At 43.7% G+C, this 12,388-nt stretch overlaps 1 protein-coding gene across 1 annotated transcript in view; it reads right to left on the reverse strand.

The window, feature by feature from the left end:
- Window positions 1-1,198: 1,198 nt before the first annotated feature.
- Window positions 1,199-12,388, reverse strand: part of aoc1 (amine oxidase copper containing 1) — a gene marked incomplete at both ends in the record, with an annotated part of 13,545 nt that continues 2,355 nt past the window's right edge. The window contains 4 exons of the mRNA XM_084325534.1: window positions 1,199-1,468; window positions 2,332-2,464; window positions 4,809-5,097; window positions 6,076-7,632. Of these exons, the coding sequence (XP_084181660.1) occupies window positions 1,199-1,468; window positions 2,332-2,464; window positions 4,809-5,097; window positions 6,076-7,632 (2,249 nt within the window). The remainder of the gene's footprint in view (window positions 1,469-2,331; window positions 2,465-4,808; window positions 5,098-6,075; window positions 7,633-12,388) is intronic.

Here is a 12,388-nt window from a genome sequence, read left to right on the forward strand (position 1 = left end):
TAATTAACTTCTAAGTCATATCCATACATACGCATTAATTAAACAAGTTAATTCCTCAATTTAGATACACTATACTTGCACAAACAAATTATATATATGATTTTAAGTTCTAAAACATCAGACACCATTTGAGTGCCATTGCCAAGTTGGCATTCTTGAATCATCAAGCACCATTAGGCCTAGTTCAGTTTCTCCCGTCTTCAGGGGCTTTTTCACACTCGTGAACCAGTCTGAACTGAGCTGGTCCAGGTTGTCCATTTGCTACAGTGACTGGATCGGTGCAATAAGTGCCGATTGAAGCTGTTCTGGACCAGCCCAGTGTGGGTGTAGATCAGGGACTGGGTTCCCTAGAACCATCATAGCTTTAATGTCCTCCATGTTGCCATTTACTTCATAAAATGTCAATCTGTACATTAGTCAAATAAATAGATTGACATTTCTCTACTTCCACCGATACAAAGGGAAAAGCTGCCGGCTGGATTGAGAGCGTTGTTTTAAGCTAAATTGAATTAATTTCAAGAACTTTATTCATATCGTCTATATATCACTATCTTAAAATTAGTGCTGTCAGGCGATTAAAAAAATTAATCTAATTAATTACAGGATTTGTAATTAATTAATCTAATTAATCGCATTTTAATCGCATAACCATTTTATGCCTGATATTCTATAATCATATTTCAAATTGCATGTGTCCGGATGGCAGAATTCAGTACTGTATCTACAAAACCTTCTGTTTAATCATCTTCCATCTATTAATTTGCTTAGATTTTTCAGGTCTGGTCAATTTGAGCATAGTGTTATTCACAGTCAAAGATAAAAAAAAAATTTATTGATATTCTCATTTGGTTCATTACAATTTACTCAAGCCTAGTAACAGACACAGTATTTCTGACACTGGGAATACATTCCCTGAGATCCATAGATGTCCCTAGAATCAGATACCAAGAACATGCAAATGGACCATATAAAAAAAAGTCTGTAATGTGTATTCTACGTTCTTATGGAATGAATGAGATTAAAAAAAAAAAAAGAAAATAAAAAAAAACTTTTTTTTTGTAATTAATTTTGAGTTAATTTTCATAACGCGATAATTTGCTGTGTAATTAATTAATCTAATTAACGCGATAAACTGACAGCCCTACTTAAAATGTGTGGCGTCAAGTGAGGATTAAAGTGCGCTCAGACAACCCCGGCCTTAGACTCCGGCATAGGTGCCGTTGTAGAAGAACGGCCGGTCCGTCACACAGTGACCTACGACCTCCGGTGTCCATCTTTGAACCTTGGGCTTCCCGTCCTTGCCCGGCCGGACGATGACGGTGCTCTTGGACGCCAGCGAGGGATCCTCGTTGAAGAAGTTGAAGGGTCGCAGGAAGAAGCCCACGGAGTTGCCGGGCGTGGCCGTGTTGGGGATGTCCTCCGAGTGGGGCACGTGGAGGAAGCCCACGGTCACCCAGGCCACCAGGTCCTGCACGGCGGAGAGGAAACGCTTTGACTCGTTGGTACTCTTGGTGGGATCATCCCTATGTTCCCCGGGTCCTATGTTCCCCGCTTTGATTGATTAATAGATTGAACATTTTATAAATTTTTATTATTTTATTAATTATTAATGTCCGCCTTGTTTCGAACGGTTAAGCTTAGGCCCTCGTTCGAACTGGTTAAGGTTAGAGTTTGGAATCAGGGCTGGTGGTCTAAAATTTTCAATCTATCAATCAATCAAAGCGGGGAACATAGAACCCGGGGAACATAGACATGCTCCCCTCTTGGTCCATACAGTGCATTAAAGGAACACGCCAACATTTGGGGGAAATTAGCTCACCGTCTTCTCCAGAGAGAGACAAGAAGATAGATACCAGTTTCCTCTCTGTGCGTTCAGTAGAAAGCTATCCGGCTGCACGTTAGCTTAGCTTAGCACAATGAATGGAAGCGGACAGTGCCGGTTAGCCTATAGGCATTGTCCAACTAACACCTCTCCCGAAGGCTGTCCGCTTCCATTCATCGTGCTAAGCTAGGCTAACGTGCAGCCAGATAGCTTTCTACTGAACGCTCAGAGAGAAAACTGGTCTCTATCTTCTCGTCTCTCTCTGGAGAAGACGGTAAGATAATTTCCCAAAATGTTGGCGTGTTCCTTTAAGTCAATATACTGGTACACCTCGAATCCCAACATGGTTGGTACCGTACTCCTCCACACATTGGGCTAAAGACAACAACAACATGTGTTTATAGATCCCGGGGGAAATCCCCGGGGGTTGCTGTTCTAAAAACATACGCAGGGTTTCTGGACGTGTGCCTACTTACTTAGTTCTCTGTTCTTATAGGGTGTAACGTTACCTGGTTGACGATGTCTTCGTTGTTGCGTATGAAGTCCTCGAAGGACACCAGGGGGTCCCAGGGGTTGTTCTGTGTGTAGATGCTGCTGCTGGTGGCTTCACTGTCCTTGTGCCGCGTCACCGCCAGAGGGTACCTGCAGAGACGATCGATCAATCAATCAATCAATCAATCAATCAATCAACTGTCTGTCAATATGACGAGTAACTGGCAGAGGATCCATGAAATGGTAAATAAATGGTGCATTTATATAGCAGCTTTTATCCAAAGCGCTTTACAATTTTGTTTCTCACATTTTACCCGTTCACTCACACATTCACACACCGATGGCGGAGGCGACCATGCAAGGTGCCAACCTGCTCATCGGGGGCAGTTATGGGTTAAGTGTCTTGCTCAAGGACACTTCGACACGCTGCCCGGGAGGAAAGTCAGTCAATCGTTCATAAACACAAGGAGTGCTATACAGTGATCCTTTGGTACTGCCGAGGGGGCAGCTGTGCCAAGATCCCAGTATAGCACAATTTCAACTGTATTCTATTATTATTATTATTATTATTATTATTATTATTATTATTATTATTATTATTATTATTATTATTATTATTATTATTATTATTATTATTATTATTATTATTATTATTATTATTATTATTATTGTTGTTATTATAAAGCCTATTCTTTTTGCTGGTGTAGGTTCAGATTTTTTTTAGGAGCGACACATTTCTGACGGTTTTGGCACCCATTGGAACATATTTCAGTCATTCCCAATAAAAACATTTATCCGAAAGAACCAGTAAAATTATGTTAATTCATTCAGAAAAAGCTTATTATGGAATGTTAACTCTTTCTCTGCCATGCTGGGAACGGGATATGACTATGTGCTGCCACGCATTAAACCAATGGAGTCGCTCACCTTGTTTGCAGGGCTATAACTATATATATATTATAGCTATGGATGCAATACTATGGCCCATTTGACATCAAGTATCTATCGTTTGTGTGAAAAAGGAATAATATTTCCATCCATACATTCCCGTTTATACCGTGGTGAATATAAGTATGGTTTTAGAGCGGTTTAGGGTAATTCCTGCGGGAGGCTAGTAATAGCCGCAACGTATATTATACTTAATCCATTGGCATTTCGTCCCACGCTACAATAAAAAATTCAAATGCATATGATCGGTATATTATGTTCCATCAATGCATGAAAGGGGGGGGGGGGGGGGGGTCGTTTCTGATTAATTGATTGTCAATAACGGCATTCGTTAGTACAACAGCATACGCTGATCAGGGCGATGGCTATGAAAACAAGGCACAATCAAGCTGAAATTGACGTTAGATTGCTCTTACCTGTGGCCGGTGGGATACCAAAAAGAATATTCCAATTATTTGATTGCCATCTGGTAGATCGTCCATTTGGGCCACGACATAACCCACCACAGCATAATGAATCGGGGGTCCCGAAAACGATTCAATGCAATCGGGTAAAGCCCTCGGTCCAGGCTACTAGAAAAGTCCACCGGAGGAATTTCATCGACACACAGAGTCTCAAAGGGAGTGCAACATCGGCCGCATACCACCAGGCAGCGGTATTGGACTTTTGCAATCTCAGACTTTTGCAATTCCCTATGGTTACACAGGCTCCCTGGATGGATAACGATTGGAAATAGCTAATAAAAGAAATAACGATCAAATAACAAGTATACTCGTTGGCGTCCAACGATTGCCGGCCAATAACGAGTATACTCGTCGTTGGCGGGGAATGAGTTAATGTCAGGAGTGGGGGATGTCAAGTTAGTATCATAAGGAAGCTTTCAAATGTAAACAAATTCATGGGACCAGTGTGATCGGGTTGCTATTGGGTGATAAGTAAATGGTCACACTTGCTGTGGACGTTTTTGAACCACTAAAATTCAGGGAAAGCAGATTGGAGATCTGAAATGGTTTGATTCTGTTGATATCCAGAGGGATAGAGATCAACGGGCCTTTTGTCATTATTTTCACAGCTCTACCATTTTTGGATGATTTCACATCAACATACCTTTTGTAAAACAATGCAATGGGATTGAAAAACACAATTTCCATTGTACTAAATCCAGACTAGACCAGGTTAACCGTCTGTAGTGTGGTAGTGAAAGGGATAACCCTTTGTTGTGTGGCAGTGAAAGGGTTAATATTAGGGATGCTCGATATTGGCTTTTTTACCGATACCGATATTCCGATATTGTCCAACTCTTAATTTCCGATACCGATATCAACCGATACCGATATATGCAGGGTTCCCCCCCCCCCCAAAAAACGGAATAATTTCAGGTAACTAATAATTTAACTGGATGCAATATTGTTATTGTTTTTTTTGTTTTTTTTACAGATACCGATATTTTCCGATATCACATTTTACTGCCGATACCGGCCGATAATATCGGCCATCCCTAGTTAATATACAGTATACATTATGACATGATACAAGGTTTTATTACCTTGACCAACTGATGCCGTTCTCCTCCCTCCAGCCTCTGGGCAGCACACTGTGGGCGTGGGAGTTGAACTGGATCCTGTAGCCCCTGTCGTGGCCCCACTTGTTCTTCTCGTTGGGGTTGTAGAAGTGCATGTAGCGGGGGAACTTCTTGCCGAAGCGGAAGGCGGCGGAACGCTCCGTCTTGTGCTGTGTCTTCACCAGCTGGGATTGGAGAACAGTGTGCTTGGGGCTCCACGGATTGGTGAAGTTTACGAATTTCAGATCCATCGATTCAAAGCTGTTTTCCCGACCTGAGTCACGGTAAAACACAGACAAACAGATTAGTTTGGATGTATAAATGGCATGATATATATATCTGTATATCTGTATGGCCCCCGTAAATGTCCAAACCCCCACCTCCCACCCGCCCACCCTCTCCTATGTATGTATATATTTTCTGTTAGGATCTCTGTTTAACAATTGTGTGTATTGAGCCGTACTGTATTGTACCCATTCTGCAATCTGTTAATAAAGTTTTCAATCAATCAATCAATCAATCAACATCTAGCAGGCTGTGTCTCTGATGTCTTTCATGGATCGTGATATTCATTAGTTATTTTAAAGTGTAGTTATTGAAATCTACAATATAACAGGAAATAAACTCACTTTCATCACAACTGATTTTTAGTGCTCCAAGCCGGATTAATAATCTTTCATCTAGTTTGACCTTTTCATATCAGCTCATCCATTGGTCTGACATAGGTGATGTCTTTTTACAAGATTGAGATAAATCATTAACTAGCTTGACAGTCTGACATTTCATTTCATGCAGATGATGATTATTGATTATTGATTATTGCATAATGGGCCAAAGTCCAGAGGACTGTGTTGTCTCACCATCGTCGTCATCAAAACAAGCCCTGAGAACAACAAACTGATTCTCATTTTAATCTCTGATGTTTTATTCTTTAGAAATACAGTATTGCTCTTGCTCTCGTCTTGTACCACCCCATTAATTGATTGATCGATTGATTGATTGAAAACGTTATTAACAGATTGCAGAATGGGTACAATAGAGTACGGCTCAATACAAAACAAACTGCTAAGAGGATGCAGACCAGAAAAAGGCTTTTGTCTTGTTTACATCGGGGTCGCCCATTTTCAATTCATCATGACATTTATGACATACACAACAAGCAGTAAAAAGAGGTAATAAAAAATATCTACATCCGAAGGGGAAGAAACTGTACATTGGATTGGATTCATCCATCCATCTATCCATTACTCACCAGCAATATCAAGGTCCACTTTATAATGGATGAGGTGGGTGTGGAGGTTGCCCAGCACATAGTTGTACACCTTGGTGCCATAATTGAGTCCATTAGCGGTTAAGAAAGTGGCGTGGATGTAACCGGTGGCGCTGACCTTAGATTCCATCACTCCGTTCTGGTAGAAGTGGAAGTCCCAGATGTAGTCGTAGTTGTAGACCGTCGAGGTGGTCCGCAGCACCAGCACGGTGCTCTCCAAGCCCCCGAAGAAGTTGTAGCCCCCCTTGAAGTTTGAGTTGAAGTGCCTCCTCAGAGGCCCCCCGGTGTTCATCTCGAAGATGCACAGTGCGTTCCTGAAGCGCACCGGCTTGTCCGTGTCGTAGTAGTGGTACAGGTCCACGAAGGTGGCGATCTCCGGGCAGTCGATCCCGGGCGCCAGCTCGAACGACGACGTGCCCATGGCCCAGCCGGCGTCGATGTACTTCGTCTGCATGGCGGCGGGCGTGTCGCCGGAATAGAAGGCGATGGCTTCCTGGAGGCTGACCTCGTAGGCGATTCTCTCTCCGTTGAAGCGGAGGTCGAAGATCTGAAGCCCGGCGGAAGACCGCACGCGATAGGCGAAGGACCACCCGGCGTATTCGACGAAGTTGCGGTCGACGTGGTAGCGGGGCCCCTGAGGCTCCACGAACTTGGGGCCGTGGATGTCCGAGGGGCTGTTGCTGTGTCCGCGGGGGACGTAGGTCGAGAAGAGGTCGCCGTCGTCGTGGGGCGGCAGCCGGGCCTTTTCCACCTCGCCCCGCTCGTATTTCTGCACAAGCTCCTCCACGCTGTCAAAGTACTGGCTGTTGTACCAAACCTTCTCGACGGTCCACCGTTCTGGATCCAAGTCGCGGTGGTTAATCAGAACCTCGAACCCGACCGGGTGGATGAAATAACCCTCCACGAACTTCTGCAGCATCACCCAGCTTCTCCTCTCGCCCGGCTCCAGTCCGCGGGGGGCTATGTCCGAGAAGGTCAGGCAGCGGTCGGTGCAGTTCGTGAAGGAGAATCCTCCCGTGGTCTCGAGCAGGAGCTCGCGGGCCACCGTCGTGATCTTCCTCAGGACTCCGATGAGGTGCTCGTACTCCGAGGCCGTGATGGGCCGCGACTCAAACAGGATGGGTTTGGCGCCCTTGAAGGTCTTGACCTGGTGGGTCTCGGGGAACGGCAGCGGGCCGACGACGTACTCCGTGATGTTGGGCGCCGCCTGGTCCGCGAACTGGACCACCGCGCGGGCCTGGCGCTCGGGTTTGGCCTGGCCGCGCTCCAGGGCCCTCAGGGCCTCGTGCTTCCTCGGCAGGTGGAGCTCTATCAGCAGGATGCTGTTCTTCTTCAGGGTCTTGCTCCGGGCGTTGGTCAGGCTCATCTCCGGGAGCCCGTGGAGGTAGGAGCGCACGGCCTTGGTCTCTCTGACGGTCAGGTCGGCGAACATGGAGGCCCCGTGGTGAGCCCAGTCTCGCGTGGCTCCAGCGCACATGCCCAGAGGCACCACCGCCGCCGCCAGCAGCAGCGCACAGAGGAGCAGCCTCATGCTGGGATCTGTGGAGAGACGAGAAGATACACAGTGTGGAGTCAGTGCCGGGAGGGAAAACTCACGTCCACGAGCCAGTGGATTGTTGAAAAGACGGCAACATCTCTGTCCAGCAGAGCGATGGGATGTTCAGATCGTAGCTTCTTGTGCCCAGAGAAAAAACCTCTGACTCCACCGTCACCCACACACAGCATCAGCCATACTCCACTTAGCTCGATCACGGAGGAAAGCATGTACATTTTCAAATAAAAAAACATTCAAAGGTCTTTGAGCCCCACATTACCCCCTACTTTGTATACGCCAAAAAGGAGAAAAAAAACATACAAATGGACTACTGTAGTCTGTGACGTGTAGCTGGGTAGTCCAACACCTTCCTCACACACCCCCCCTCTCTCTCTCTCTCTCTCTCTCTCTCTCTCTCTCTCTCTCTCTCTCTCTCTCTCTTCTCTCTATCTCTCTCTCTCTCTCTCTCTCTCTCTCTCTCTCTCTCTTTCTCTCTATCTCTCTATCTCTATCTCTCTCTCTCCCTCTCTCTCCCTCTCTCTCTCTACGGATGGCAAAGCAACCTCTTCCCCACCCACGCTCTCTCTTGTCTCCCTGCCCTCTTCATGTTGTCTATGCAAATTTGCAATGTACTTTCAATCGTCTGCCATATAGTCTATCTATCTCTCTGCCATAGTCACCTCTCTTCAAAGTTTCTCGCACACGTTGTAATTCACCTAATGTGATTTTTTATAACGTGCTTGCATTTACGTATTAAATAACAACGCTTTGATAAAGTTCTGTGAGTCTTTTTCGATTTGCCCCCTTACCGAGAAGCCCGTCTTCTGCCTCTATATCTGGACTGAAGAAAGGGAGCGATGCACTTCAGATGTTCAAGTGTCCTGCTGTACTTCAAAACCTTTGTGCGGCGAGGTCGCTTTGTGCAGTATAGCTCCAGTCCGGCCGAACAGGAGCCTGTTCCCCCCTCCGTAGTTCCAAGTGAAGGAAAGTGCAGTATGAGGAAAGAACCCAGCTCCTCCGCCTATATTTAACCTTCGACTTCACAGAGACAGACGGTGATTAGCCGACGACCTGTTGTAAATAGTGACGACATCACCTCTGCTCTTTGGATAATCAGCCCAGCAGCTCTGATGTACCGATAGCGGAAGCAGTGCAAGCCATCATTTAGACTGAGAGTAGGTGAAATATTTATCTCAACAAGTCAAGACGGGCAAGTTTACAAGACAGGTTACGTTGGGTTTCAAGTCCTAAACAAGTCCTAATGCATTCTTTACAAAAATAATGCCATTTTAAAATGTTAAAGCCAACAGAGTAATAGTTAGTCGTTTATTAAATGTACATGATTCTGCACTGACACACAACTTTCTTCTCTGCTTAAGTGCAACTTGATTGGTGGCTGCACAGATTGGTCTAAAGTGGAACTTTGATCAGGGAAATTAAGTTGATTCGCTTTACACTTTTTATGGCAACATTCTTTAACATTTTGGGCTTTGGGAGAGTATCGAGTCTTTCAAGTCATGAGGCTCAAGTGCAAGTGAAGTCACAAGTTATTGGTGCTAAAGTCGAAGTTGAGCTGCAAGACTTTTATGATTTTGTTGAGTCGAGTGTCTGAAGTCATCAAATTTGGGACTTGAGTCCAAGTCAAGTGATTGGCGGATCGTACAGAAGCCGCGAACTTGTATCTCGTATTTTTCCAGCCCGACGCCAAGCTGCAAACGCTGGACCTCATCATCATAGTTTGCGCCCTAAAAGTTGTACGAACCAAACCCTCACGGTAACCCTATGCTTAACAGCAGCGAGGACCTCACGCCCCACCCTAACCAAAAATAAATACATTTAGTGACCATTGATTTTCAAAGTGACCATCAATTAGGACTAGGGATGCTCGATATTGGCTTTTGTACCGATACCGATATACCGATATTGTCCAACTCTTAATTTCCGATACCGATATCAACCGATATCAACCGATACCGATATATGCAGGGTTCCCCCCCCCCAAAAAACGGAATAATTTCAGGTAATTAACATTACATATCTCTTGTTGTGGAATTAACACAACATTATGCATACTTTTGACAATAAATAAAATCAGAATTTGTTCTTACTTGCTTGCCTGGGTAAATAAAGGTTATAGAAATGTAAATATTTTTATTTCTTAATTAAAAAAAAAAAATTGAAAACCGATACCGATATTTTCCGATATCACATTTTAATGCCGATATCGGCCGATAATATCGGACATCCCTAATTAGGATGTAGGGAAAAAATAAGGCATAGTGTTTATAAGCAATGACCCACCAATGAAAATGCATAATTTATAACATGTCAAAAAACAACAACAACAACAACAACAACAACAACAAAAAAACATACAAAAACACTAAGGATAATGATAGATAAGACATATCTATGCAGGAGTAGGAATGCACCCTACACTCCTGCATAGATAGGGCTTAGGGGTACACCCTATTTCTGCATAGATAAGACTTATCTTAGGGGTACACCCTATTTCTGCATAGATAAGACTTATCTTAGGGGTACACCCGATTTCTGCATAGATAAGACTTATCTTAGGGGTACACCCGATTTCTGCATAGATAAGACTTATCTTAGGGGTACACCCTATTTCTGCATAGATATGACATGCATGTTTTGTCTCTTCTCCCAAGCTTTATCAATACAAAATGTGATGTTCTATACTAGGAGTATGTTATCTTGTATATGTATGTTGTTGGACCCCAGGAAGACTATCTGTGGCTAAGGCGTCAGCTAATGGGGATCCGTTTAAATAAACAAATAAATAAACCACAATAAATATCTTTCCCTAAAACACAATTCAAGCCTTTTATAACCATCCATCCAAAAGAAAAGTGCGTAGCTAGAAAAATGTTCCTCCCCTTTGTGTTAAATTAACCTGTTAATATTTAATTCATCTTTCACAAGAATGTCCTACGGTACAATAGGCTTTGATCAAGTTTCACAACTTGCAATAAATCTTTTGCAGCGAGGATGACCTTTGTCTTTTGATCTCTTTCCATTGTGATAGTGTACAATGTGTATCAACGATCACAGCAAAACCCTCAGCTCAGAACTAGGCAGAATCTGCATATGGCTAGCTGATAACAAACTATCATTACACATGGGCAAAACAGAGTCCATTCTCTTCAGTTCAAATAACAAACTCAGCAAGACCGACGGCTTCTCAGTTACAGTGGGTGACAATATTGTCACAAGGAAAGATGAAATTACCTACCTGGGTTCCATCCTAGAGGCTAATCTCTCCTGTGACAAAATGGCATCCAATGTAATAAAAAAAGTCAACCAACGAACTCGATTCTTGTACCGGATCTCCTCTCTGGTAAACAAGAATACCCTGAAGACTCTGGCAGGAGCACTCATTCAGGGGTACTACGACTATGCTTGCACCTCATGGTACCAAAGCACCTCAAAGGCGCTAAAAACTAAATTACAAACATCTCAAAACAAACTGGTCAGACTACTGCTTGACCTTACTCCTAGAACCCACCTCACCCCTGCCCACTTTGACAACCTAGGATGGCTTAGAGTAGACGACAGAGTACAGCAACTTGCAATGGGCCTGGTCTACAAGATACACTACACGACCAAGGTACCCATGTACATGTCAAAATACTTCCCAAAGGTCAGTGAATACCACGATCACAACACCAGAGGGAGCTCCACAAATCATGTTAAACCCAGATTCGGCTCAAATAAGGGACTAAACACGTTTCGCAATTATGCCACATCAATGTGGAACGCCCTACCCAAAGCTGTAAAGGAATGTTGATCACTACCCACTTTCAAAACCTCTCTCAAGGGACACCTACGGGAGACTGCAATTCAACACTGGCCCCTGTAAATATCCTAACCCAACCCCCTCCAATGTACAATCCTTTACCTAGTATGGTTTTGTCAATAGTCCAATGTGCAATTTTGTTTGTTTGTACAGTGTCTCCCCCCCCCCCCTCAATGTACAGTTTTACTTGTTTATACAGTGTGCCCCCCCCCCCCAACCACCTCCAATGTAAATGACCCAGTATGGTTGTCAATATCCCAATGTACCCAACCCCCCCCACCCAACCTCCTCCAATGTACAGTTTCTACGTCAAATGTATATACTCCCTTTTCTTGACTCCTTCTGTATCACAAACAGTACTGTATTTGCAAATCTGGTATGTCATAAATGTATAGATGTAGCAGTACTGACTATCTGTATGTCATGTATGTCATATATGTCCTGATGAATTGAAAATGGGGGACCCTGATGTAAACAAGACGAAAGTCTTTCTCTGGTCTGCATCCCCTTAACAATTGTGTGTATTGAGCTGTACTGTATTGTACCCATTCTGCAATCTGTTAATAAAGTTTTCAATCAATCAATCAATCAAACGTCTCCCTATAAAAGGTTTCAACATTTCAGCGTGAAACGGCTCGATTATTGCATCATCAGGGTTCATATGGAATTTAGTTAATCTATTCGTTAGTCTATCTATTCCACTATATCCGCGAGATTGGGTTCTTATTTATTTAGTAATTTGCAGTGTGTGTGTAATGCTCACGATGCCTCATTGAGTCATGACTATAAATGTAAAACATAATTGTTAATGATACAAATATTGTTGTATTTATTATTAATATATGTGTTTAATTCCGAGCATGTCTGTAGAATCGACGCAATCACCAATGATTTATCCCAAATGAAGCCTTTAACCAATTTCATCACCTGTGCATTGTATG

Source organism: Notolepis coatsorum (genome assembly GCF_963971535.1).
Source record: "Notolepis coatsorum genome assembly, chromosome: 12".
Classification (NCBI taxonomy): Eukaryota; Metazoa; Chordata; class Actinopteri; order Aulopiformes; family Paralepididae; genus Notolepis; species Notolepis coatsorum.